The 25,530-nt window shown below is 41.4% G+C and overlaps 3 protein-coding genes across 6 annotated transcripts in view; all 3 read right to left on the bottom strand.

The window, feature by feature from the left end:
* Positions 1–26: 26 nt before the first annotated feature.
* On the bottom strand, positions 27–6,237 carry LOC118416915 (gamma-aminobutyric acid receptor subunit pi-like). 3 transcript variants are annotated; one of them, XM_035822202.1, is made up of 10 exons: positions 6,082–6,237; positions 5,630–5,787; positions 5,199–5,266; positions 4,047–4,267; positions 3,472–3,554; positions 2,908–3,045; positions 2,305–2,457; positions 1,691–1,893; positions 1,033–1,179; positions 27–349 (listed from the first exon to the last, which is right to left on the bottom strand). In XM_035822202.1, exons 1-10 carry the CDS (start codon positions 6,141–6,143, stop codon positions 92–94), a joined length of 1,491 nt encoding a protein of 496 aa, XP_035678095.1. In that variant the 5' UTR covers positions 6,144–6,237; the 3' UTR covers positions 27–91. The 3 variants fall into 3 exon arrangements, with proteins under 3 accessions (XP_035678095.1, XP_035678096.1, XP_035678097.1); XM_035822203.1 differs by having other exon boundaries at positions 28–349; positions 1,099–1,179; XM_035822204.1 differs by lacking the exon at positions 1,033–1,179 and having other exon boundaries at positions 29–349.
* A 1,821-nt stretch (positions 6,238–8,058) lies between these two features.
* LOC118416518 (gamma-aminobutyric acid receptor subunit beta-2-like) lies at positions 8,059–18,066 on the bottom strand. 2 transcript variants are annotated; one of them, XM_035821641.1, is made up of 9 exons: positions 17,841–18,066; positions 17,589–17,719; positions 17,041–17,108; positions 15,480–15,709; positions 13,603–13,685; positions 12,366–12,509; positions 11,668–11,820; positions 9,829–10,058; positions 8,059–9,051 (listed from the first exon to the last, which is right to left on the bottom strand). In XM_035821641.1, exons 1-9 carry the CDS (start codon positions 18,011–18,013, stop codon positions 8,635–8,637), a joined length of 1,629 nt encoding a protein of 542 aa, XP_035677534.1. In that variant the 5' UTR covers positions 18,014–18,066; the 3' UTR covers positions 8,059–8,634. The 2 variants fall into 2 exon arrangements, with proteins under 2 accessions (XP_035677534.1, XP_035677533.1); XM_035821640.1 differs by lacking the exon at positions 11,668–11,820 and adding an exon at positions 11,886–12,038.
* A 4,290-nt stretch (positions 18,067–22,356) lies between these two features.
* The window catches only part of LOC118416826 (gamma-aminobutyric acid receptor subunit beta-3-like), a 37,614-nt gene continuing 34,440 nt past the window's right edge, over positions 22,357–25,530 (bottom strand). The window contains exons 7-8 of the mRNA XM_035822091.1: positions 23,838–24,064; positions 22,357–23,460 (exon numbers count right to left, since the gene is read on the bottom strand). Coding sequence (XP_035677984.1) covers positions 23,140–23,460; positions 23,838–24,064 — 548 coding nt within the window. The 3' untranslated portion in view covers positions 22,357–23,139. The remainder of the gene's footprint in view (positions 23,461–23,837; positions 24,065–25,530) is intronic.

The raw sequence follows: 25,530 nt of genomic DNA on the forward strand, positions 1-25,530 counted from the left end.
AGAGTAGGAAATAGCCCTTTCGTAAGTAATTCCTAAAATCGCTTGCAGGAATCTTGATCAAATGTTCAATTTCCAATTTTGAACTTACAACTTACATTTTCAGCAAATAGATGGTCCAGTACAGGACAACACAAAACATAAAGGTGCTTGGAAAAATAAGCCTCGAGTATCTGTCTATGTTATCTACGTCCTGTATGTCATGTAAGGAAACTCTCTGGATTCTGGCCACCTTTTCTCTGATCTTCGCCATCCTACGAGCCTTGGTCTCCTCCGATATCCCGCTGGAGCTTCCTTCCTCCTTCGTGCTCCAGGACTGCCGCTCTGGCTCGGGGCTGGGCATCTGCAGCTCCTGGAGAAGGCAGAAAAGCTAGCACGTGGTAAAACTGGCATGCAGGTTTGCGTTGTAGCGGGGGCATCGCGTGCTATATGGACGAGTATACCAAATGTACAAACTGTGCCCGGTAAAATATAAAGAAAGATATGGACACAGAATGAAAAATAGATGGGTGTCAGCCACGACAGATATATGTTGAACATCGGCAAGGAAAAAACAATACTTTTATAACAACGGTTTACTACAGGAAGAGATCCGTTAGTGTGTTAAACAGCACAGTTATGTGAATATATAATACTTAAATGCAATATGAATTATGTTAGCCGAAGGCTGTATGCTTATTCACGATTGTGCATTTTCATTTTATTTCATTTCATTTTCATTACTATAACACATAATAACGTATCTCATGTGCATTTGGTAATGTGATCACCAAACCACATGTGATCGTCGAGTGTTCAATTGAACAGTATATAAACATATGAATATGGCATGCCATCATGCCATCATGCTACATGAAGTGGAGTACTATGTGCTATACCGATTGTCCAATTCAAACACATGCATTTTGAGCGCAAAGACAATCAACAAGAGACGACGATTGCAATTGCAAGCGCATTTAGAGCAGTTATACCCGTTAGTACCACACGGTTAGTTAATGCCGGCAAATCAGGTGTAAAAACACAAAAGAAGCGAACTTGATTTGCGTAAGCGGAAGCCTGTTTGGTAAGCCAGGTGGATCTTGCCAGAAGTTCAACACTGACAGGCAACTTTCCGTCGGGATGAACTTGGAAAATTTGATCAACGAACGCGGCTCGTTGAGCTATCTCCCTTTCCCGCTGATTCTGTGGAGAGGAAAGTTGAACTTGACATCACATTACGTTCCAAATATGGAGTGGTGCCCAGGAGCGAGCATATCCAGCTGACCCGGTGACACCAAACACCATTGACGAAGAACATCACTTGTTAGTACAGCCTGTATAGAGTTGTGAAGAAAATTGCCAGAAGCAGCACAAACTAGTCAGGACAACTGAGTGTAGAGTCACAAACTAAGACACCACAAGACAGTGTAGCCCATGCCAGACACAGTTCCAGTTTATAGTCTTATAAAGCTATAATAGACAATATGTAAAAGCAAACATACAATGGCTTGAATTGACATGCAGACTACAGTCATAAAACATGAAGAAGCGTGGGAATTTATAGAACATTCAATACCTGGCATGATAGGTGTGTCCTGATTAATTGCCCAAAATGATGCCCAGAAAGCCATCAGGAACTTGATCGGGCAAAAGAGTAATTGCACCAACGAAACTAATATGTATTATCATAGACAGAACACAAATTAGATGATACCTGAATTTCCTTCTCTCGTTTCGCTGCTTTGCGTTTCCTTCGCGTGGACTCGAAGCTGACGACGGCGTACTCTCCCAGCGCGGCGAAGACGAAGAAGAAGCACATCAGGAGATAGACGTCCACGGCCTTGATGTACGAGATCTTCGGCAGGGAGGCGCGTGCTGACGTCACAAAGGTGGTCTGAGCAAGAACCGTGGTGATACCTGTAACAGCAACAGGAAATATGAAACTGTAGCAGATGCAACAAATAAAGTTTATGGCTACAATTTACAAAAACCCATTGCCTATTATTATACGGGATTCATATTTTGGGCCATATAGAGTTTAAGGTATTGTAAAGAGTTGGCAAAGGGAATTGAAAAATGAAGATAGAATATATAGTTGCAAATTGTCTAATCAAACTTTTGGGCACAAACTCATTAAGAATCTTGAACCTTTGTAGAAAAGCCTACAAAAATTATCTGAGCCAAAGGAGGCAATTAAGGTCTCAAAGTCTCAAATACACAAAGATTACTTTGGAATGAGAAAGCATTATTTTTACAATGCCCATTGACTAAGGACACTTATAGGGATCCAACGAAAGTTCAGACGAACTAACAAACTAACACACTGACCCAGTGAGACCCGGGCTGGCGGAGAGTCTTTGTTGATCCAGAAGCTGACCCATGAGATCATGACCAGCAGAGTGGAGGGGACGTACATCTGCAGGAAGATGTAAGCTACTTCCCTCGTCAGGCGGAAACTGAAGGCCACGTGTGGGTACGCTCCTGGACGGACACACAGATTCACACGTGCGATTAGGATTCATACCAGTGAAAGCGGTAGGAAACACAAAAAGAATATCTGATTTCAAATCTTCTAACCTTATTCTACTTGGAAATGTGGTCGTGATGTGCAAGCCAGCATTCCTATGTTGAAGGGAAACATGTAGTTTGCACAATTTTATAGTCCCATTTTGTGTCCCAAGCTGTGTAAATGTAAAGCTGAACGTGCTTTTATGAAAATTCATATAATAAAGTTCTTTTTATGGAAATGCTTGGAGGCTGAAGGACATAGTAAAAGTGACAATTATTGCCCAAAACATTCCCTACATAAATTTCTTGATGACATGTCGACAGTTGATTTACTGTTACTCATCTCAGAAGTTATCAAATGTGTCTTTTGAAGTACTGTGCATTCTATGATATCTTCACTGCCTGCTGCCATTGGCATTGTACCTGTCTCGTAGGTTGCTATCATTTCTTTTGTTTGGTGATTCTTCACGGTGAACTGTGCCACCTGGAGGTTCTGCAATCCTCGCACAGACTCGTCTCCCTTCAGCCACTTGTAAATCATGTCTTCAGTAGTGTAGCCATCTGAGATTTGTGCAATAAATATGTTTACGAAGAGCAAATTCAATATAATTTAGAAGAAATGAGATAAAAGTTCTTAGATTCAGTAACAGATGGACAATTACCATTGGCATCATGAATAAATGATGTCGAATAGCAGAACACTCGTATTCAACTGAAATGAAGTAGTGTAGCCATCTGGGGTATGTGTAATAAATATGTTTACTAATAACAATTTCAATACAATATAGAAGAAACGTGGTAATGGTTCTTAGATTCAGTAACAGATGGGCATTTACCGTTGGCATAATGCATAAATGATGTCGAACAGCAGAACACTCGTATTCAAATGAAATAAAGGTACTCAAATCCAATTATACATAATTGTAACAGATATAAATTGTGTAATTCTGATCGTGACTGTATCATGTGAAATAGCACAGCACTTACAGCTCTCAAGGTGTAGGCTACAGTTCTGTTTGTCCAAAGGGTATTTCCTCAAGTCCATGTTACATTCAGCAATAACTGTTACCCTGGAATGTGAGATACGATGGTAAACCATATTCTTATGCCATCATAAAAGCAAAAACAGAACTTTCTATTCATCAAAGAAGAAATGTTGGTCAGTATGTAATAGCAACACCCTTTACAATGACTTTATTTGAATTGCAACAGATGCAGTGCAATCTGGACACAAGGATAGCAAGCATCATTAAATATCAGCAACTGCCATTCCAAAACCTGGGCGTCTGGCTATATTCCTCTGGGTAATAAGAAGTCAAGAGTGGGAGTGGTCAGTTATCGCATGCCATAATTCTATTCCGCATAGAGATAGGTAAATATTGGCCAAACGTCACGTTTATAGCATTCAACTTTCCTCCTGATATCACCACAGTTTTTTTCTCATTTGCATGAATATAGTTCCATGTTTTTTTTTCATAGTTCCCTACTATGTGGATATATCCAAAGAAAACGGGAGCTTCTCATTGGCTGAGGGGGAGTAGCCATGGGCTATGATGACAAACCTTTGTCCATACACGATGGACCCGTCCGGCCACAGCCGGAGTAGCCTGTTCGCCATGGTGACGTTATGGAGGAACGAGAACTTGGAGTTGGGGAAGAACGTATCCGGTACCCAGAGGTACTCCACCAGCCGCCCGTCCAGACTGATGCTCTCGTTGGTCCCCGTGAAGGCCAGCCGCTCGTCCTTCCAGTATTGTCTCAGCAGGATGCAGATGGTGAAATCCTGTGGTGAGAGAAACAGAACATGCAAAGTGACAATTACATCAACAGATAAATGTCTTTCATTACGTAGATTTGGTACCCTTTTCTGTACCGTATGTACATTCATCCACTTAATATTTCACTGAAATACATACAAATTTTGTATGATAGATTTCAGTTTATCTAGCTACTTAGGCCACATTCATCCATTTCATGTATCTAGCTTTTCTTCACTTGCAATTAGCCCCATGGACATAAATTTGCAATAAAAGATTTCAATTATAGCCGAGTGGGAAGGCATGAAATAATAGAACCAATTTCTTGTTAGGAAACCCGGCACAAAATTACTGTTAATTAGCTAAAAGCACCATTAGATAGCTGAAAGACAACTAGAGCAATTTCATAATAAATGAACTTAAAAACACGAATGAAAACACATTAAGGGATGTGTTTTGACCTTAAGAGTATCGTTATTTCTATATAATTATACTGCAACAGGACACTGTAGAGGTCCTAACTGTAAGATCAAACCCATTAGAGAACTAACGAGAAATTCAGCCAACATGATGGTACGATAATGGATTTGTCATTGAGCTAGATTGTTCTGTGGTGGTAACGGGAACATCAAGAGCTATTGTCAAATATAGAGGAGAATTCCACAACAATTGTTGGCCGAAGACGTATCAAATACGTATACGTTGCCATAAAGATTTATAGATATATATCTTGAAATATGAAAAAAACCCAAAAAAACTACCTATCATTTGACTGTTTTAACAAAACTACACAAGAAAAAAATGCTAGATAAATGTACAGCTGTTTGTAAACAAAGCGGGCAAACTAGAATATATTTATACTTGCTGAACCATAATAACTCGAGGTTCCATCTCTATAGAATACGAAAGGCTACACATATCGGGTATGATTTTGAAAACAAAATGTCGAAAACTCACGAGGTCGACAGCTGAGATGTGATCAATGCTAACCACGTCTAGACTCATCCGTACCAAGAGTGGTGGTCCTGAAAAGGAATAGCACAAATTAATAGAAACCTTTAACAGGCACCAATGAAAAACTGATATTTTTCGTCATCTTCAAATTCAATTCAAAAGTGGGGGCCCTGAAAATGAATAACATAAAATGATAGAAACTTTTGACATTAAGGTAAACTGATTTTTCCGTCTTCTTCATATTCAATCCATGTTGAATACGTGGTCATGTCATATCACATATATGGTGATTCTTGACAACACCCCTCCATGTATAATACTGTGTCATGTCCATTTGCAGTAGCAGTAGGCCAAACTGCTTGCTACCTAATGTGCCACTAGATATGAGAGGATTTAAATCTAAGTCTAAGTAAGGTCAGAGAGCTGTCAAAAACCTCCAAATCCGGGTCGAAGGTTTCGGTTGTAGTTGACGAGCTTCTTCTTCATGTTCGGAACCCAGGAAGGAGTGTAGCTCGTCGCGAGGTAGTCGACTGGGAGCGGCTGGGGGTTCCATTCCGCGGTCGTGTAGTTTGTCACTGGCGTAACCTGAAAACTGCAGTTAAAAAACCATCAGATGCTACAGCTCTTAATCGCTAGCATCTATCAGACTCCGCGGATTGTTCGTCAAATAGTAGAACTTTGGAACAAATAATAGTGTCAATAGTACGCTAGGTGGGTCACATACTGACTCCTATGACCGACCGACTCTCCTATCGTACTATTGACTCTATCATTTGTCCAATTTCTACTATTTGACCAGCGATCCGCGAAGCCTGGTAGAGGCGACTTAAAAGCATGGATTGGGAGAGTTTGTAGTGCTGTGATGTTGTAAGATAACTTGTCTTACCTTCCAGAAGGGTTTAGAAAGCACGACAGGAGAAAGAGGAGGGACGTGTCAGTAGGCGCCATGATGTGCCCGGGTAATGTAACCACGGATAAACAGGACAGACGGAGGATCAGGTGTCAGCCGTGTCACGTATGACGTATGGAGATGTGCGGTGGTGCTGTCTGGCTAGGTCATGTCGGTACTACATGTATGCCTAGAGTTCGGCTTAGTCTCTACCAGACTCAGGTCCGGCCTGGCCGAGTAGAAATAGGGGACTATGACAATGGTAAAATTTAGGAATAGACAATAGTCTCGTAGGAGGGAATTGGCCTAGTAAATTTACTGGTCAGATAGACAAAAGACTGACGATGACTGAGATCCCATGGCAGCAACTTATTTGTCCCTATTTGGCCATTCTTCTCTTTTGTCATCTAGCTGACACGTCTTGCTTTGAGTATAAGTTTGCCTGATGCTATATTAAAATGATAGGTTAAGACAGATATTTTAGCATTTATTTATGAATCATGCAAGTTAGGCCCTGATTTTTATGGTCATGACCTATGTATATTAAAGGGGGGCATCTAAGCATTGTCCGATTCTGGTTATATCTCGAGTGGTCAACCAGTATAGTTTCACATTCACACTATGCCACTTGCTTATATCACACTGACCAAATTGCCTTACTTAAACCATGTCAAAACTAACTGCCGTTAAAAATTAATGTCCTTCCGCTGACATATTCAACAGGCCACGTCATTTTGTATATCCAGAGTCGAAACTTTCATTTTGATGCAAAGGAAGGTTTGATTATGAATATCGATTTCTTGATCTCCGTTTTATCTAATTCTTTGAGTTCAATATTTACTCACAAAGTTAACAACTTTTCTAAATTCGATTTTCTTTGGAGAAATTATTCTCAACACAAGATTACCAGATGATTACTACATATTCGACACCTCTCCAAATGGTTTGTCTTGTTACTCCATCCATCAAGTGCTATACCGATTGGGTAGGGTTACATGTTACTGTTTTCACACACAGTTGAAAGGTCAAATAGTCACTAAGCTATGCGGGACCGTCCTGCAAAAATTCATCATGGCCACATGCTTGGTGACCTTCTAACCCAGCGATAACTATCCATGTCTGTTGTGTTTTGTTTTGTTTATCTAAACGATTACCGTAGTTTTGGATTCGGAGGGGATATAAAGATGTCAGACCGACGTGTCAGCAAGCTCCTTCGCTGGTCGGTATAGGATTTCTGACACAACCAGCGTGACCCAATACTTTGCCAAATATTTGTTGTTATTTCTATTACGTTACTTGAGCTGTGACCGATGGTGCTTACATTGGGACACTATATCAATTCAGTAAGTAGGATAACGGCGTGATAATGGTATAAGTAGTGGTGCGTACCTAAAGCTCGGACTGAATTTGACCTAAAAATGCTTAGGTCCAAGTCCAAAAAAAGCCTAAATGTCCGGAGCCAAGTCCGGACTTGCAAAAAGCAAACTGTCACTTATATGCCCTTTCTTTGTTCTAAATAAACCCTTTAAAACCTTCCATAGACAGTGAAATTTGCACTGGAAAAAGACAAAAAACATTTCGTGTTTACACTGGCTGTATAAAATTTGCATGTATTTTTCACATAGCATTTCAATTCATGCTAACATGCAATTTCATATTCACCATCCCCCTAAAAAAATTTCTAGTGCACATAATACGCAATCGGATGGGTTCAGCTCCGGACTTTAAGTCCGGACCTGAACCTGAACTGCTGGACCTGATTCCGGACCTGAACCTGAATATGAGTTTAGGTACGCACCACTAGGTATAAGTGATAATGGCGATAGTTGAGACAGCTTCCAGAATGCGCAGACGTCTGGTATTGTTCAAGTAGTGGTTTAGTGGTTTAAATCATTTTTGGGAACAAATATCGCCGAGGCCCATCCCAACCCATCTCAGTCCATAGAAGTGTTGTCAATTATAAAGATGCAAGCATAATTTCATGTTCAGATTTTATTTGAAAATAGGACGCAATAATTTATACAATGTCTTTATATATGTTGGCACACACATATCTATTTTAAGATATCACCAGTAAGGACAACTTGCAAAAAATTACATTCCTTGTTTTACCAGCTTAATTTTTTTAATTTGCATCTCCGCCACCCATAACTAGTGTTTATGGCTCTTGTTGTCAAACTCTTATGTAATTTGCAAACATTGATTGTACTTAACAACGACACTTTTCATCAAATGCCAGTGTTTATCGTAATCATCAGCATTAGAGTAGTACAATAGAGTTACGCAGCAAGCGATAAAATGATATAATTTCACTGCAATTGAACGTATTACGTAATGTTTTCATTGTAAATCAAAATTATCCAATGCAAGATTTCAATCTGCTAAAAGTCACTCTTTGGAATAAGTGGTCAATTAGCTTTCAAATACAAGTGCCAAACCAACTGATCAAGACTAAATACCACTACAAACGTAGCTCACAATGATATTTGAAATAATGGCGGATTCTTCTCCCCAGGTCTGTTGACAAACCTTAAGATTCACGCTCAGCTGCTAAAAGTCACGTTCTATCTTGTCATCTTTCATGTCTACATATATGTACGTGAACCAATACACAAGGTTGACCAATGTGAACGCTATCGGGAACAGATATCTCGACCTCCTGTCTATTATGCATTCATCATCTAAAATTTTGCCAACTCTCCGTCTGACCCGGCTGGTTGTCTGCCTGACTCTGTGTCCTGCCTGGGTGGTCCTCGCCTTGACAGTGTCTCTCACTCTGTCTCTTACTCTGTACCGGATGTTTCCAAACGGTTGTCTGCCCATGCCGCTGTCGTCTGATGGTGTGCTGGCGGCGTCAGACGGGTTCTCATAGTCCATATCTGCCTCCGACACGGTCGCCAAAGGCGCGTCTCTCACGTCATTGCCCACTTCTACCATCTGCATGTCGTTTCCTGTCGGTGTCACCGGCTGGATAGATACCGAAAGTACAATAAGCACAAAGACCTAGACAAGCCTTAGCAAGACATCATGTATAGCATGTATTTTGTTTGTTGGAAATATTTTATTTTTCCACTGCACCATTTGTTCTTCCAACGACGGTAACGCTAGGGCAACTTCACTCCCCTGGGCACAATGTCCCTTGAGGGGTCTTGCACAGTACCATGTAAAAGTAGAAAAAGTAGAAGTAGAAGCGTTTTGTAGTGTCAGAAACAATGTACAGGATAATTCAAATGCAATTTAATCTCTACAACTGGATTAAAAAAACGTCACTAGACTGAACAGTTCATTCCTGTGACGCCGAAGAAGAATGACGGACGTCACTCGAAACGCCCTAAAGTAACTCTCCTTTTTTATTCAGTTGTAGAGATTCAATTGTATTAGAATATTGTTAAACCTTCATAAACGTACCTGATTATTTTTTTGCGGTTATGGTTATGTCGTTTTCAGTGTGTACATTTTTAGTATTTCTTTGTTCCGAAATTAAAGCATGAAGTGTATACTCCGAATCTGATATTTTTGCTTCTAATTGATTTGAGATCTTCGAACAAGAAACATAGCAGGCAATCCATGGCATGTATCATCAGCATAAATGTTTTATCATCAGTTATGAACAGAGCTGCAAACTCGGCCCAACCTACACAACACCTTCCTCGGAGCTTGTGACTGGAGTTCTGCTTCCCGCCGCTATATGTAGCCGATGTATATGGGACAACATAAACACCAAACATGTTCACAACAACTCACCGATGGTTGGATGTCTGTAACAACCAACGGTGTTAACGGGATCCTCTTGGTCTCCTTCTTCTGCCTGACGAGCGTGGTGTAGTTGACGATAGCGTACTCGATCAGCGCGCCGAAGGAGAAGAGGAAGCAGATGATGAGGTAGACGTCGATGGCCTTGACGTAGGAGATCCTGGGCACGGAGGCTCGCGCGCTGGTGATGAAGGTCGTCATGGTCAACACCGTAGTGATACCTTAAGGATTGAAGAGAAAAGCTGGTTCAGTGATAAAGTTTCGCAGACGAGTGCTGAAGTTCGATGAGGTCATCCCATTCAACCATACCTTTAGGTGGTATCTCACTGCACTTGGGGCACTGGTGCGGCACTGCGGGGTTCGAAAGATTATTCAACAAATTTTAGAAATAGCGAGCGAATTTCTTTTTATATTTTGTCGTCTTCTAAGTCATACTTCTACGTATAACGCAATATCAAAATTATAAAAAAAAAAAAAATCGGCGAACACAACAGTGCCGCAGTGAACCAATCCCGCAGTGCCGCACCAGTGCTCCAAGTGCGGCGAGATACCACCTTTTGGTGTCGATCGTAATGCATTTATCCATATTCATTGAATAAGGATACACCTTCGGGACCTTCCTTGTTTACCAAGAAAGCTATTTGATGGATATCCTGTAATTCGCTCTTGTCATCAAAACATTTTCTTAGTATCAACACTGTTTGCAATCAATGTAAGCGGGGAGATTGCCACGCCCTTATGCTAACGTCCATCATTATTATCTGTAACAATGGAAGCTATTGATTTAAGCTTTGATAAAAAAATTCAATAAATGCATAATGGATGTATTAGTGTGCATTTCAAAGTTGCAACGTACACAAGAGATACAAAAAATGAGTGAGGAACAGTGCATCTACCTTTGCAAGCTGTATCAAATGACTACAGTTTAGCCATGCGCAGTATTAGATCCATACATGTGACGAATGAGATGCGACCAAACACAAGCCACAGACGACCGTCACAGCATGTCGTCCTAATATCTTAGCATGAAAGTTCATCTGTGTTGGTAGAATACATTATGGGAACTGCTAAGCTTTCTTTCCACACGAATTAATATAGGGACTTACACTAAATTTTCACGTCAACTCCGTCGACCTTGTTCACAGAATGACCCTTTCTCCAGCTGTGACGTCAGGAACACGCCACTTTGTTCTGTGAACAAGGTCGACGGATTTGACCGAAAATTTAGGGGAAGTCCCTATATTAATTCGTGTTGGAAAGAAAGTTTAGCAGTTCCATAATCGTCCTAATATCCCCTTCCACTAGGACGGCGCCATCGTCAGGCTTTCTCTCTCTGCGACCTACATTTTTTTCTATTTGCTTTTCGACAGACGAAGATAATTATATGGCACTGCACTTAGGTTAATAACTTGTTACAGTGCCACATGTTTAGTACAGACAGAAGGTATATGTTTTACCTCCTCGACTGAAGTCAGGTTCTCATTGTTCATTTTTACACCTGGGTGAAGTGAGGGTGATCGTGTAAAGTACATTTCACAAGGGAACAGCGTTGGGGGATCGGCGATCGTGAATATCAAACTCTGATCTTCTAGATTCCAAACCCGACGCTCTACCAGTTACACCTACAATTAATTTCACAGATCGCTAAATGAGCTGTACCCCCCCCCCCCCAAATTATTTTACTAGTTGTGTTTTTGTTTTCTCTTCAGTGACACATCTTTCATGTACACTCAGTACGAAATCTACAGTTATACACATCTAGATCTTCCGTATGTGTAGGTCGCAGAGAGAGCACAGCACGATCACCATCTAGTAAAAGGGGGTCCTTACCAAGCGACACCCTAGCCGGCTCAGAGTAGGGACTGATCCAGAACCCGACCCACGACATCATGACGATCAGAGCGGCGGGGAAGTAGGTTTGCAGCAAAAAGAAAGGGATCAGGCGAATCAGATTGAAGCTGAAGATTAGGCGAGGGTAGTCACCTGCGGAAAAAAAAGCAAGCGCGGCGTGATGTTAGTGAGACTGACGGGGGCTGCTGTAGGCTTACCGAGTCCCACTCGGGCCGGCTCGGAGTAAGGGTTGACCCAGAAGCCGACCCAGGAGATCATGACGATGAGGGCGGCCGGGATGTAGGTCTGCATCAGGAAATACAGAATCCTTCGCGACAGGTGGAACTTGAAGACGGCTACTCCGTATTCTCCTGTGGGTAGCGACATGTGATGAAACTTACATGTTACAGGATGTATCATATTCCTGAAGTTTTTGTCACATATATGATGTTGCTCATCAGCTTTAACTCAACCAGAGCGCATATCACAATAAATTTGTATTTTTTATCTCTAATATAAAGTAATAAATTTGCTTAGCATCTTTAGAAAACCTTACTTCGAAAATACCCGGATATTTGTGACTTTTTTTACTCTCAGTCTTAGTAAAATAAACGAAAGTATCTCAAATATATAATCTCATACCACCCGTGTCTTTTATAGTCTGTAAACAGTATATGATTCACGTAGTCTGTAATTACCTGTCTCATAGTGCGCGACCCTCTCCGCCGTGAGGTAGGCCCCCACCTGGAAGGTCTGCATGTCCTCGTTCACGGACTGCAGCCCGGAGATGGACTCGTCTCCCCGCATCCAGTAGAGCTGCAGGTCCTCCGTGGTGTACCCGTCTGTGGACGAGAATGTGACATCTCTGATAATCTTTATCAAAATACCATGTTGCAGCTCTTGCAGAATAAATAATACAGATTCAGATTCAGCTTTATGGGTCCTTGACATGGCAAATGGCATTATACATGCCACATGAAATGCGCCAAGAATTACATTCCATAAAATCCTTATTGTTACAATCCACAAACATACATAATCACATTTTGTTAAAAAGACCTAGACACTGGCTTACATATATAGCAGTGGCGGAGAGACAAGTGGGCATAACTATGTCAGCAAACAATAACGTCCGTAGAATTTACAAGACAAAAAGTAACTACATGTATATTCTGTACAGACACAGTACTAGTGACCTATCGCCACAGAGCCGTCATCTTGATAGAGCAATTTCATTTTATAATACCATGTTGCAGGACTTTTTTTCCAAGGAGAATGACGCTAAAAGTTAAGTATAGCAATTAAAAAAGAAACCGTATTTCGAAATCTTGCCCACAAACAGTTATCATCACATAATATGCATAAGCATTCACAAGTAGTAATCGTGATTAACAGATTACGATCCAGTAATGTCACTGATGAAGAGCAACTCTTCCACTAGTCGTGACAGGTTCATTGTAAATGGGGAAATTCCCTTAGCTCGGCTCGAGAAGCACGTGACAATGAACAATGGCCTAAGGACTGTGACCCATTCCGGTAGCGTGCATGCCGGGTGTGCGAAACCGGAATCGAACTCAAGGCTTCTAGTTAGCTGCAGATGCAGGGCCGCTAACCACTGGACTACCCGCGCAAAGCTAAGGTCGATAGCGGGCGGAAGCCTTTACATGCCTAAAGCCTGTAATTTCTGTACATATAACTCTTACTTCAAGTCTTCACTAATAGATTTTTGGGTGCAAAATGACCATACATGGAATAGTGTTCACCGCTATATCATGCTATTCACAGTACTGAATTTCATCTTTATTGCATCCTTCGGTCAACACTGATTATGGTAAAAAAACTCTAAAGCAATGCAATGATGCGGTATTTGAACAATACAAAAGAAGTAGGCGAACAGTCCCTTGAAATGACTTCCAGTAAAAGACAAAGACTTACAACTCTCGAACTCCAGTGTACAGTTCTGTTCGTCCAACGGATATTTCCGCAGGTTCATGTAACAATGCGCGACAGCCGTGATCCTACGAAAAAGCAAACAACATAACGTGAGATCTTGATTTGTACCAAAAACAATGACTGGCTCTAAATGACAGTATCTTAAACTCAATAAGACCATAATGAGTCACGAGTAAAGTTAATTAAAATTTAGTTGTACACACACAATAGTAGACGTATACGTATACGTAGAACAGATATTATAACAGCCGGAGGCTGCAAAGACTAAAAGTGATTAGGTTGTAGATATATGGAGTCGTTTTCCTTATGTTAGTGCTCATTATAATTTGGTACTTCAGATGGTCTTTCTCTAGTAGTGCAATATGGTACATTTCGTAGCTCCCTACATTGAAACTTCCATTGAGTTCCATGTTTAGATAATCCTCGCGTGTTACTGCGACTTAGGTGATCTCCATGCAAAAGTATCTTCCCAGATGTTGTATGATAGGCTTTATGATTGAAGACTTTTGAATGAGACAAGGTGATGCTGACTAATCAACCAACCAGTACAAAAGCCATCGTGATCGTCAGGCTGATATATCTTGATTAATTGGGTAATAAGGATGCAGGTCATGACCTACGGAATTAACCAAGTACAAACAAACTTGTTTTGGAGTTCTTTGACATATATTAGACTTTGATTTGCAGTTTATAATGATGAATTACTGTAGATTTTACATCATCCAATGATATCTATACAATCAACGACTCTATGTTGATGTTATCTATGAACCCTTTGGCCCGTGTTGCACCCCTCGACCTTGGTACAGTCCAGAGACGCCGAACTCAACTTTACTCTGACTGCTCTCAAGACGTCTGCTGTCTTCCAGTGTTTTGATGATTTCTTTGTTGCCTGGTGAGTTTTTTTTTTCAGTAAATACTGTCATTTTTGCGTCTGTGGCATTCACTTAAGCTGTGAGCAACACGTCATGTTTTCCAGCAGGCCAAATGGCCGCCTGTTACCGAGTCAATTTTGGACTGGGGGAGGGGGCCGATTTCCCGCGCGTTGCCCAATTAGAAACGTAACATTTTTGGCGCGAAAATGCGCGTTTTGCTTGAAATCCTGCCATGACAGAATTGAGGACTTTTCGCGCGAAAAAAGAACATTTTACTTTCAGGTTAAGAATTATCATGACTGACTATTGTTCCCGCGTTGCTTCTTAAGTTGACTTTATATCAATTTGATGCTACCATAAAGAGTTGTATCTAGTATATTACTTACCTCGTAATTGAAGTTATTGTCACTATTGTTTGATGTTGTAGTGACCAGTACCGGTTACCTAATGTATGCTGACATCCATCCAGAATTAACGTGTTATGTTGATTAAAAACTAATATTAGTATAAGATTATTTCTATAATTGTTTGCTGGTAGGTGAGTCTTGCCTCAAAGTCAGCCAAGGTTCAAACTAAGTCCTTTTTGCCCTGATTTTGTCAGCATCACCTTGTGTGTACCCAGTGCACTAGACGTATAATATATTTGATAAGTTCAGCGGAATACTGCAGAATCCTGAATGGAAGAACTTTCGTCAATTGTGTATCGAATCTGAGAAGTCAGCATGAACTTGGAGTTGACTTATCATAGGAGATAACAGATCTTACATGTAAATGAAATTTTGCTGGCTTGTTAACTAAGTAGCGCGATTTTATGATTATCTAAGATTTTCTCTCACATTTATGTAACCCTAAATACACTTAAGGCAAGAGCACGGATGTCTGTAGTTTAAACATTTACTATAATTTGTTCTATCGCATATCTTGACAGATAGCCCCTGTTGTATCGACGTATACGGCCGTGTCAGCAGTGTGCACACACGATACCTCATTCCGTAGATAACGGACCCGTCAGGGTACAGTCTGATTAGCACGTTGTCTGTTGTGACCGTGTGCATGAAGGCTTCCTTTGCATTGGTCAGAAACGTGTCGGGAACCCACAGGTCCTCTGCCAGCCGCCCGTCTAGGCTCATGGGCCGAGTTTTGTTTGCCAGCCAGGGTTGAGCTAGTCTCGGGTCTTTCCAGAACTGTCTCAGGAGAACGGTGATGGTGTAGTCCTAATGGACACCCCCGCGAGACCGTACGTGCGTGGTTTCGTCGGTAGTGTTTTCGTCGGAGGTATATTCATCGGTAGCGTTTTCATCAGTAGTGTTGGCAGGTGTGTGCGAAGTGTTAGTCGACGAGAAAGGTTTGAGGAAATGCAGAGGGTAGAAACGCAACAGGGAATTACAATGATATAGACATTGACAGGGCAACATGTAGTTGCACAAAAAGGCGACACAAAGATTCAATGACAAAACGAACAATGGCGGGGTGGGATAGTTTGAGGTATGAAGACAGAAAGAGAGAAAGCAAAAGAGATACAGCAAAAACAAAAAGGAGAAACGACAGACAAGAAGATCAATTCCAGAAGACTATTACTGTCTATGTATCCTCTCTGTACACTTTACAAATGTACTCATTTCTAAGGATTATCAGTAATTTTCATTTTGTACTGAACAAGCTGTTTGTTGAGAAATGGAGGTATGAAATAAAACATAGTTTAGCCGGAATGGTAGTTTCAGTCTTGTTTGTTAATCTTTTCAATATACTAAGGAATGTATCTTTTTCTTGCGAAATGTGCTACTTTCCGTTAGTCAGTGTAGATTGTATCATATAACGTCCAATGCTCTGCCTATGTCCCTGCACTGCCTTTTATCAGTTACGTCAAGGCAATTTTGATGAACATTCAATAGTGACTGTACGACTATTGACATGCTCTGGAACAACAATAGGAACTATATTACTTTCAATGCCTTTGAAGTATCTTTCACGTGACGTAGTTGGAAATATTGAGCAATAGGTTCATGTTGCGACTTTAGATGTTAGCCGTGAGTTGTCACTTTTTTTGCATCAAAACTTCACAATTATAGAAACCATGACGTTTCAGTGATTTTTGGTATTGAACTACACCAAGCGAGACTGAAAAATATGGACCTACGGATGCATGCAGCCTAGTGACGGTTCCAACTGAGTGGGGATGTTTGAACATTGTTCCGATTAGCCGCCACATCTTTGTTTTTGGTTCTGGCTTGTTAAGCTGGACAGCAATGCATGCAATGCGTCAGGACGTCCTTAGGCAGAGAACTTAGAACTATCTGCCGATTTGAATATCAACTTGTTCCCCAACAAATTATTGTTGCACCCGATGTTTTCATTTGTTAAGTCCTTGTGAAAGGCGATACGTGTAGTTCAGGTCTGCCATTGCAACCGATTGCCTTGTATTCGCATCTCTATTAGGACAATTTCGACACCACGTTAAAGTGCGATAACAACAAAGTGGCTAACGATTATCGCAATGGCGTGGTTACGTTAGATGTTGGTGTATTGAACCCCGGAGGACACTTACCAGGTTGACCTCGGAAATGCTGTCAATGCTGGCTATGCTCATGGTGAGACCAACCCGCACAGGCGGACCTGTCCATCAAACAAACACACGCACAGTCAGGCCGGGACAAATCTCTCCAGGGTTGTCGTCACTCTGCGCTCACACTGTGTGCATTTAGATAGCTAATGTGCTGCCAAGACATTCATCTATGCAACAATGCCGTTCGAAATGTCTGGTAGTTCAAAATGTTAGCGACTCGTAGTGTTTATGTCCTTCTTTTGTAGCACAGAGGTATGTTAACACATGCAACATACGAAGATGTTGTAAGAAAACAGTGATATCAATATCAATGTGCACATGTATTGATAGCCCTCCACAGATCCTTCCAAGATTTTGAGCAAGAATATATGAGTAATATTACCGTTAAGTATATTTAATTGTTACTGAATTACCTGCCTTCTCGGTGTGTACATCAGCTTTTAACAACCTGATTTTTATCATTGGGAAACCAACATTGACTTGATAGTCACCGCAGCTACACAGTTTCGTAGAATACAACATGTAATTACCTCCGAAGTTAGGACGTATGTTTCTGTCATAGTTTTTCAGGACCTCTGCCAGAGAGGAATCTGCTGCTGCAATGGTGGGAGAAGAAGCCGGCTCCACCCCGGCCGATCTTACCCCGCTTTGAGCGCTGCAGCTAGATCACAAAACAAACATGGCGGACATCGTACACCAGCCATTGGAACGAAAAATAAAATCATAATCAAAGAATAATGACTGCAAACTCAGTTTAAACTTAAGCAGTCTCAATCACTCACCTGCCTATTAGGCACGTGGAAAGTAAAAGTAAGATTATAATAGTTGGAAACGACGTCGTTAAGCTGGAAGCGGCCATTTTTCTGGTGATGCATTTTGCGTTGCCTGAGGCCCATCTCACGTTTCCCTTTTTAGCGGGGGGATACCTGCCGCTGTTCGGTGGTGACAGCCGCATGACAGAAATGTCCCTGTGGCGATGGCCGTTTCGTGACTGTGATTCTACGATTGCAAACCATACGAGATCATGTCAGACCGTTCCGTATACAAAGTTGGTCTGCCACGGGTGCGTTCTATAACGGGTGTGTTGTATTGTGTAGGCTGAGTCAGGAAATTCTGCTAGTTTTGGTTGGCATCGGAAGGGAAAAAACCGGTGAGTGGCGTCGGTCACGGGCAGAACAGGTTAGCCTGTTACTGCCGGATCTAGCTGATTTAGATTCCTTAGTGACAACAACAAACCAGTTCTCTTTGAAGACACCAGCAATGCCATGTAACGAAGGGAAATTGATCCGTTACAAAATAACTGGTGTTCGAGCGGCCTTGATACACAAATCTGGTCGCATGCAATATGATATACATGTATGGTGGTTTGGTGCCGATATCAGTTTCTCTGTTGTGGCATATGGTCAGCTGTAGCTGGTCATATTGGCAATGATGTACATAATTGATCCATGGTGCTCCCAACTACATAGACGTGCCCAGACCTACGTGTTCATTGACCGCTGTTACCTCCATGAAGTATGTCTTCGAGGTCATATTTTTACTAGAGTTTTTCTTTATGTGTATGCTGAAACTTGTGCCGAATTTGTCCATGCCAAAGCATACATAGCTTCGGTAATGTGCATCGACTGTGGTTACCTCCATGAAGTATGTCTTCGAGGTCATATTTTACTAGCGTTTTTTTGCGTTTTTTGAAACTTGTGTCGAATTTGTCCATGTCAAAGCTTACATAGCTTCGGTAATGTGCATCGATCGTTCAGTTACTTATATGAAGTATGTCTTCGAGGTCATATTTTTACTAGAGTTTTTTCTTTATGTGTATGCTGAAACTTGTGCCGAATTTGTCCATGCCAAAGCATAAATAGCTTCGGTAATGTGCATCGACCGTTGCTAGCTTTATGAAGTATGTCTTCGCGGTCATATTTTTACTGGCGTTTTCTTTTTGTGTATGCTGAAACTTGTGCCGAATTTGTCCATGTCAAAGCATACATAGCTTCGGTAATGTGCATCGACTGTGGTTACCTCCATGAAGTATGTCTTCGAGGTCACAATTTTACTAGCGTTTTTTGTGTGTATGCTGAAACTTGTGCCAAATTTGTCCATGTCAAAGCATATACATAGCTTCGGTACAGTGCATGGACCGGTGTTACCTTTATGATGTATGTCTTGGAGGTTACATTTTTACTAGCTTTTGTTTTTTGTGTGCATGCTGAAACTTGTGCCGAATTTGTCCATGTCAAAGCATACATAGCTTCGGTAATGTGCGTCGACTGTGGTTACCTCCATGAAATATGTCTTCGAGGTCATATTTTTACTAGCGTTTTTTGTGTGTATGCTGAAACTTGTGCCAAAATTTTTCATGTCAAAGCATGCATAGTTTCGGTAATGTGCATGGACCGTTGTTACCTTTATAAAGTATGTCTTCGAGGTCATATTTTTACTGGCGTTTTTTTGTGTATGCTGGAACTTGTGCCAAATCTGTCCATGTTAAAGCATACATAGCTTCGGTAATGTGCATGGACAGTTGTTACCTTTATAAAGTATGTCTTCGGGGTCATATTTTTACTGGCGTTTTTGGTGTGTATGCTACAACATGTGCCAAACTTGTCCATGTCAAAGCATACATAGCTTCGGTAATGTGCATAGACCGGTGTTACCTTTATGAAGTATGTCTTGAAGGTCACATTTTTACTAGCTTTTGTTTTTTTGTGTATGCTTTAACTTGTGTCGAATTTGTCCATGTCAAAGCATATATAGCTTTGGTAATGTGCATGGACCGTTGTTACCTTTATAAAGTATGTCTTCGAGGTCATATTTTTACTGGCGTTTTTCTTTTTGTGTAGGCAGAAACTTTGTCCATGTCAAAGCATACATAGCTTTAGTGATGTGCATCGACCGTTGTTACCTCCAAGAAGTATGTATTCGAGGTTATATTTTTACTAGCGTCTTTTTTGTGTATGCTGAAACTTGTGTCGAATTTGTCCATGTCAAAGCATATATAGCTTTGGTAATGTGTATCGACCGTTGTTACCTTTATAAAGTATGTCTTCGAAGTCATATTTTTTACTATCTTTTTTTTTGTGTATGCTGAAACTTTTGCCGAATTTGTCCATGTCAAAGCATAAATAGTTTCGGTAATGTCAAGGTCTTTTTACTCTTGGCTATTCAGTATCATATTTCCCTTTATCTCCCTTTTCCAGTACAAATCGCAGGCAGATCTTTCATCAAAAGGCACATATTATTACCGTACACGCTGACATTAAACTAGGAATGGCTTTTTACGTGATATATTAGTGTAGACTACGGTAAGTACTTCAGTGATGACGATAAGCTGGAAAACATCAGACGATATATTATCTATTATCACGTCACCGATCATGGCATTGTACTGCCTAATGTAAAACATACATCAATATCGCATATCTTTCATATCCGTAGTTGTCCCATAGGGAATGAGGTGGATATGTATCGAACCAAAAGGTACCATACAAAACATATACATCAGCTAAAGGCACTTTACTTCACAAGTCAATCGACATGTACCGTCATTAGTCATCCCAACGACAATGATAACACAATGTGCAAGAAATCAATCATAAACGTTCAATATCATACTAGATGCATACAGTGGATTTTACCGGTTTACTGCACGCACTACAATTCATATCATCTATAACATCTTGTATTTTTCATTGACACCATAAAGGGCAAATTTGAATCCTTCGTATGACAACAACAGTTAGGACAAACACCTGAGTAGAACTGGTACATAGTCATTTATCAAGTATTCAGATTGTAATACCTCATTTGAATCCCATGCCTATAACAATTAAAGAAAGAAATGTTGAACAATGAACAATTTCTTCCAATAACAATGTAGAGAGTCAATCTATGATAACTAGAGAGATAATAGCTAAATCAGCTTACATTGGCAGAAGGGAGGGAAGAGAAGAAAAAAGATTAATGGTACAATAACACCGACCGTGGAAATCTGCCGATGCATTATGCATTGTAGCAGTTGGGTTTTTGAATCTTTACCAGGCAAAAGGATCCATGTATGCCTAGGAAAGGTATTGTGTCTAGTTTTCAACCCGGGGCAATTGTTTTTATTTTTTTATTTTAAAATCAGTGACTAGCTTTCGGCTTTTGGACTATGTATAACCTCCTAGCTCGCTTGATTAGAATCAGTGACTGGTTTTCGGCTGTTGGACTATTTATAACCCCCTAGCTCGCTTGATGAAAAGTCACACACCCTATAACACCGGAGTAATGTTGTAGCTCACAGGTTGACTTAACTTAAGACGGAGACCTCCTGTCTGTCATGTTGTCGGGAAGAACTTTACCGGATGGATGAACTGAATTGAACTGACTTCACTAATAGTATGCTACAGAGACGTTTAGCATAAACGATAACGGGACCCTGGATACATTCAAACTTAGGCAGTGGAGTCATTTATAACCATTCTGGTGCCATGGGACGGAGTGAAAACGGCTTTGAATGCCTCCCGTTGTAGTCATCCGTCAAAACTAACCATATTCAATTATCTGGTGTTTCTGTCGCAGGTACCGGGCGTGATGGATGGTGCTGGTACTGCTCGATAACAAGAGCCTTTGTGGCTCATGGAGTTCTGATCCGCGCTGACGTTACACAAAATGATTTACTGTCACGTCCACGTCCAGTATACGTACTAAAGGCCATGTTGATTTGATTATATGGGTGACATCCCCGCACGCATTGATTTTCAAAAAAATAAAAGTTTTGAACCATACTGCAAATTGTACAAAGCAGCTTCAAAATAAACAAATATATGTCGTGGATTGCAAAAAGAAACATAAAAAACTTATACTAATGTCATAGAATAGTCCAAGGTCAATTAAAAAAATATGTGAAAAACAAAACTGAAGAATGTTCGGTTTACAACATTCTGTGTGTTCAGTAATTTGTTCAACCTTCCTGGTCACTTATATTTCATAACGAAGGCAAGATTTTTAGGGAGTCAAACCTTTTTTATTCGCACGCTCGCATCAGTTTTTAGGTTCCCAGAGGATGTCATCCATATAAAATCAACATGACTTTACCTTCGCCCCGTGCTTGTATTGAGAAGCTGTGCCACCCAGAACGAACCTGCACGAGAGGCTGATAGGCAAGTACAGTATTTAGAGGGAACATATATGTAGACTGTAGACACTTTTACAGAACTGATGTGTTTGATGCAGTGGGACATTTTCAAACTTTAACAATTTCCTGTAGCAAAACATAGTCTGTGATGAAGGCACGGAGGCGATGAACTTAAAATGAAACCTGAAATGAAACCTAAGATGATTCACAAACCAAGCCGGAATACGGACACGTCTGCTGACTGTTTCCCACCCATCCATTTGCAATGAGTCATGGTGTGTGGCACTGCTGACTACATGTCCAGAACAAGATCGTCAAGCAATAAACAGAGGGTTCTGTCTAAGTTTGGGATCATGACCAAAGTATCGGAACATATGTTCACGGGTGGTAGCTCCCTATGAAGCTGTTAGATCATACTCCACAAACTCACAAACTTGTTACGACATCGATTTCCAATTTAATGTCTTTTTCATGTACAATGCACTACCCCACCTTCTTGCCAGAGGGCGTTTAACTCCATGTCACTTGTTGTATTTGTCCGTGCCCCGAAGGCTAATAAAACTTTTCCTTTATTGTACATGTATACTGGACCGAATCCTGAGAATAATGCATCTCTGGTGAACACTGGTTGGGGACTATTGAACGTCTATAGATACAACTGGAGGCACGTCCACTAAGCCACACTTGTGGTGCCTTACACGACACTGTCTCAAACTGAAATTTCCAGAACACACAAACTGTCTGCAATAGGAACACAGACTTATTCTGCTTAGCCAGCCTGCTAGCCAACTATATATCGACAACACCAGTGTAAACAGAGTAGGTTTCACACCAGCTTATACATATATATATACAGTACAGATAGGGCACAAAATTCCATTCCTTTTTACATTTACAAAGTACCGCCGGAAGACATTTTCTCATCAAGTACATAACATCATCACATCATCAAGTATCCCCATCGATCAGAACGTGTACGTGATCCAATAGAAAATATTGAACAGTACAAAAGACAGCGGGAAGATGATTCGGGAGTACTTGTCGATGACGTTGATGTCCTTGATCTCGACTTTGAAGGCGGCCCGTTTCTCGCGGAGGTTGGACACGACGTTGGACGCCACGTCGAAGAACGTGGTCTGCTGTCTCTCCGCGCCTCTTCTGCGCGTGCTGGAGGCCGTTGACCCCACCCCCGGGGAGGTGGGCGAGTCGTCATCCGTCTTGTTGGACTCCGTGACGGCCGTCTTCAGGGCTCCCTTCAGCGGCTTGGCCTCACCCAGGACCTTTACCTGGCAAAACAAAGCAAGTGTATGATGACGATTGTAATCGTTTTAAAATGGCTGGAAATATGTTTGTTTTCACCAAGATCTCTTGAATGAGACCAACTACCCTCCTATAAAAATGCCATTTCATAGCCAATAACTTTGTACCTCCTTCTCTCTATTTTTTTGTTTTAATTTTCCTCTTTCTGGCTTTCTTGTTGCCCGTAATATACCAACTAACCGCTACGGGACCCAAAAGTTAATCATCTTGAGGTCTCATAAAGGAATCTCCACATACTGAATGACATAACAATCCATCCTGGCATTCTAGAGCTTTTATGGTCATAGACACACATACACACATACAGACGCTGCCGAAACTAAATATGGTGCAGTTTTCGAACCTCCTCCTGCTTTTTATTTTTGTTCTTTCTTGCTCTCAGCCTCTTCCTGGCTCGGTGCTTGGAAGTGGTGGACTCGAAGTTGACGAAGGCGTACTCCAGAAGCGCGGCGAAGACGAAGACGAAACACATGACCAGATAGACGTCCACGGCCTTGATGTACGAGATTCTGGGGAGAGAAGCCCGCGCGCTGGTGATGAAGGTCGTCATGGTCAGGACGGTGGTGATACCTGGAAAGGACCACACGATTTGTGACAAACTGTTCATCCTTGAATTTTTTAAATTTCACAGCTCCAGTTTCCATTCTTTCTGGGTCGTAAACCGCTCAATGTAGTGTTGTCATTGTCACGTAAAACAAAATGTCTTCACTTATACAGTTTAATAAATCAGTCATATTGTACGTACTTAGTATAAGAGAGTTAACTTTAAGAGTTACCGCACAGAAGCAGAGCTGGGTACGTTTTACCTCGCATCCACAAAACATGACGTCACACGAAGACAAACTTTACAAAACACTTGTGGTCAAGCTTGTAGATTAACATGTATTGCGGTGCGATGTTGTACATGACAAAGAAAGATACCACTCGCAAAAAACAATACGAAGATGGGTACGGCAGATGTCGCGAGGAAGCAGAAACTAGAGGGAACGCACCAGAAGAGAATAGCTGTGTCATGCTGAAGAGAACCAGGGAGCCTGTGGGAAGATCAGACCGCGGAGTGATAGGAGATGAGCAGAAAGGGCGAAGCGGTTTCGGACATAGTCGACACGACAATGGGCATGTACACAAAACGTGATACGTAAAATGGGAAGCTTCATCACAGACATTAGGTTGGTCATTCTGTTCGGCTCAGCTAATGTCCGTATGAGGTTCTTATGGAAGTCTTAGCTTCTAACGGGCTTCACAGGTTGATGGAGAAATGATAGAAATTCGACAAATTTAGACAGATGATATGCCGGCGTACTCAGCTGGTGTCAAATCATACTTCTCGGACAGCTAACTCCTTTGACATTGGGATGTGTCTATATTTTTCCAATAGTGTAAATGCTTTCAAGTTCGCTTGGATTTACTTTCGCGGTAGCGGGGAAAAAATGACTTTTCGCGGTGGGTTTAAGTTCGCGCGCAACACCATAGACTGCAGTCTCATACCATAAAAGAAAAATGTTCGCGGTGGTTTTAAGTTCGCGGTGAAGAGGTCATCGCGGAAACCGCGAACATTAATCCACCGCGAACATTGCATTTACAGTACTGCATTTTTTTCCAGCGACCCATGGAACCTGATAGAGACTTCCATAGACTACCAAGAATTCCATGCGGACCCCATAAGTGTGAGCGGTCGCATGCACTGTAACTGTTGATCTCGTGTACAAACAGAAACGCGGATGGCAAAGACAGAAGAAGCGGCACGCACAGGCAAGTAAAGCGGCAAGTGACGAGTTGGGGAAGGGTGGGGTACGACACGTGTGGTCAGAAAGATGAAGATAACCGGTTTTAAGACGCACCAGAGAAGTGGAGTGTCATACTCAACAGAACCAGGATGCCTGCAAAGGCAGACCAAAGACACCGTTACACGGGGGATACGAGGACATGTACAACCGCAACAAGACGAATGTGTCGTCGGAGTTCTTAACTCCTCTGCTACAGACTTCACTACATTCGACTAATCGCTGGCGAAGTGTGGTGTGTGGTAGATAATG

Source organism: Branchiostoma floridae, chromosome 5 (assembly GCF_000003815.2).
Source record: "Branchiostoma floridae strain S238N-H82 chromosome 5, Bfl_VNyyK, whole genome shotgun sequence".
In the NCBI taxonomy this organism is placed as follows: domain Eukaryota; kingdom Metazoa; phylum Chordata; class Leptocardii; order Amphioxiformes; family Branchiostomatidae; genus Branchiostoma; species Branchiostoma floridae.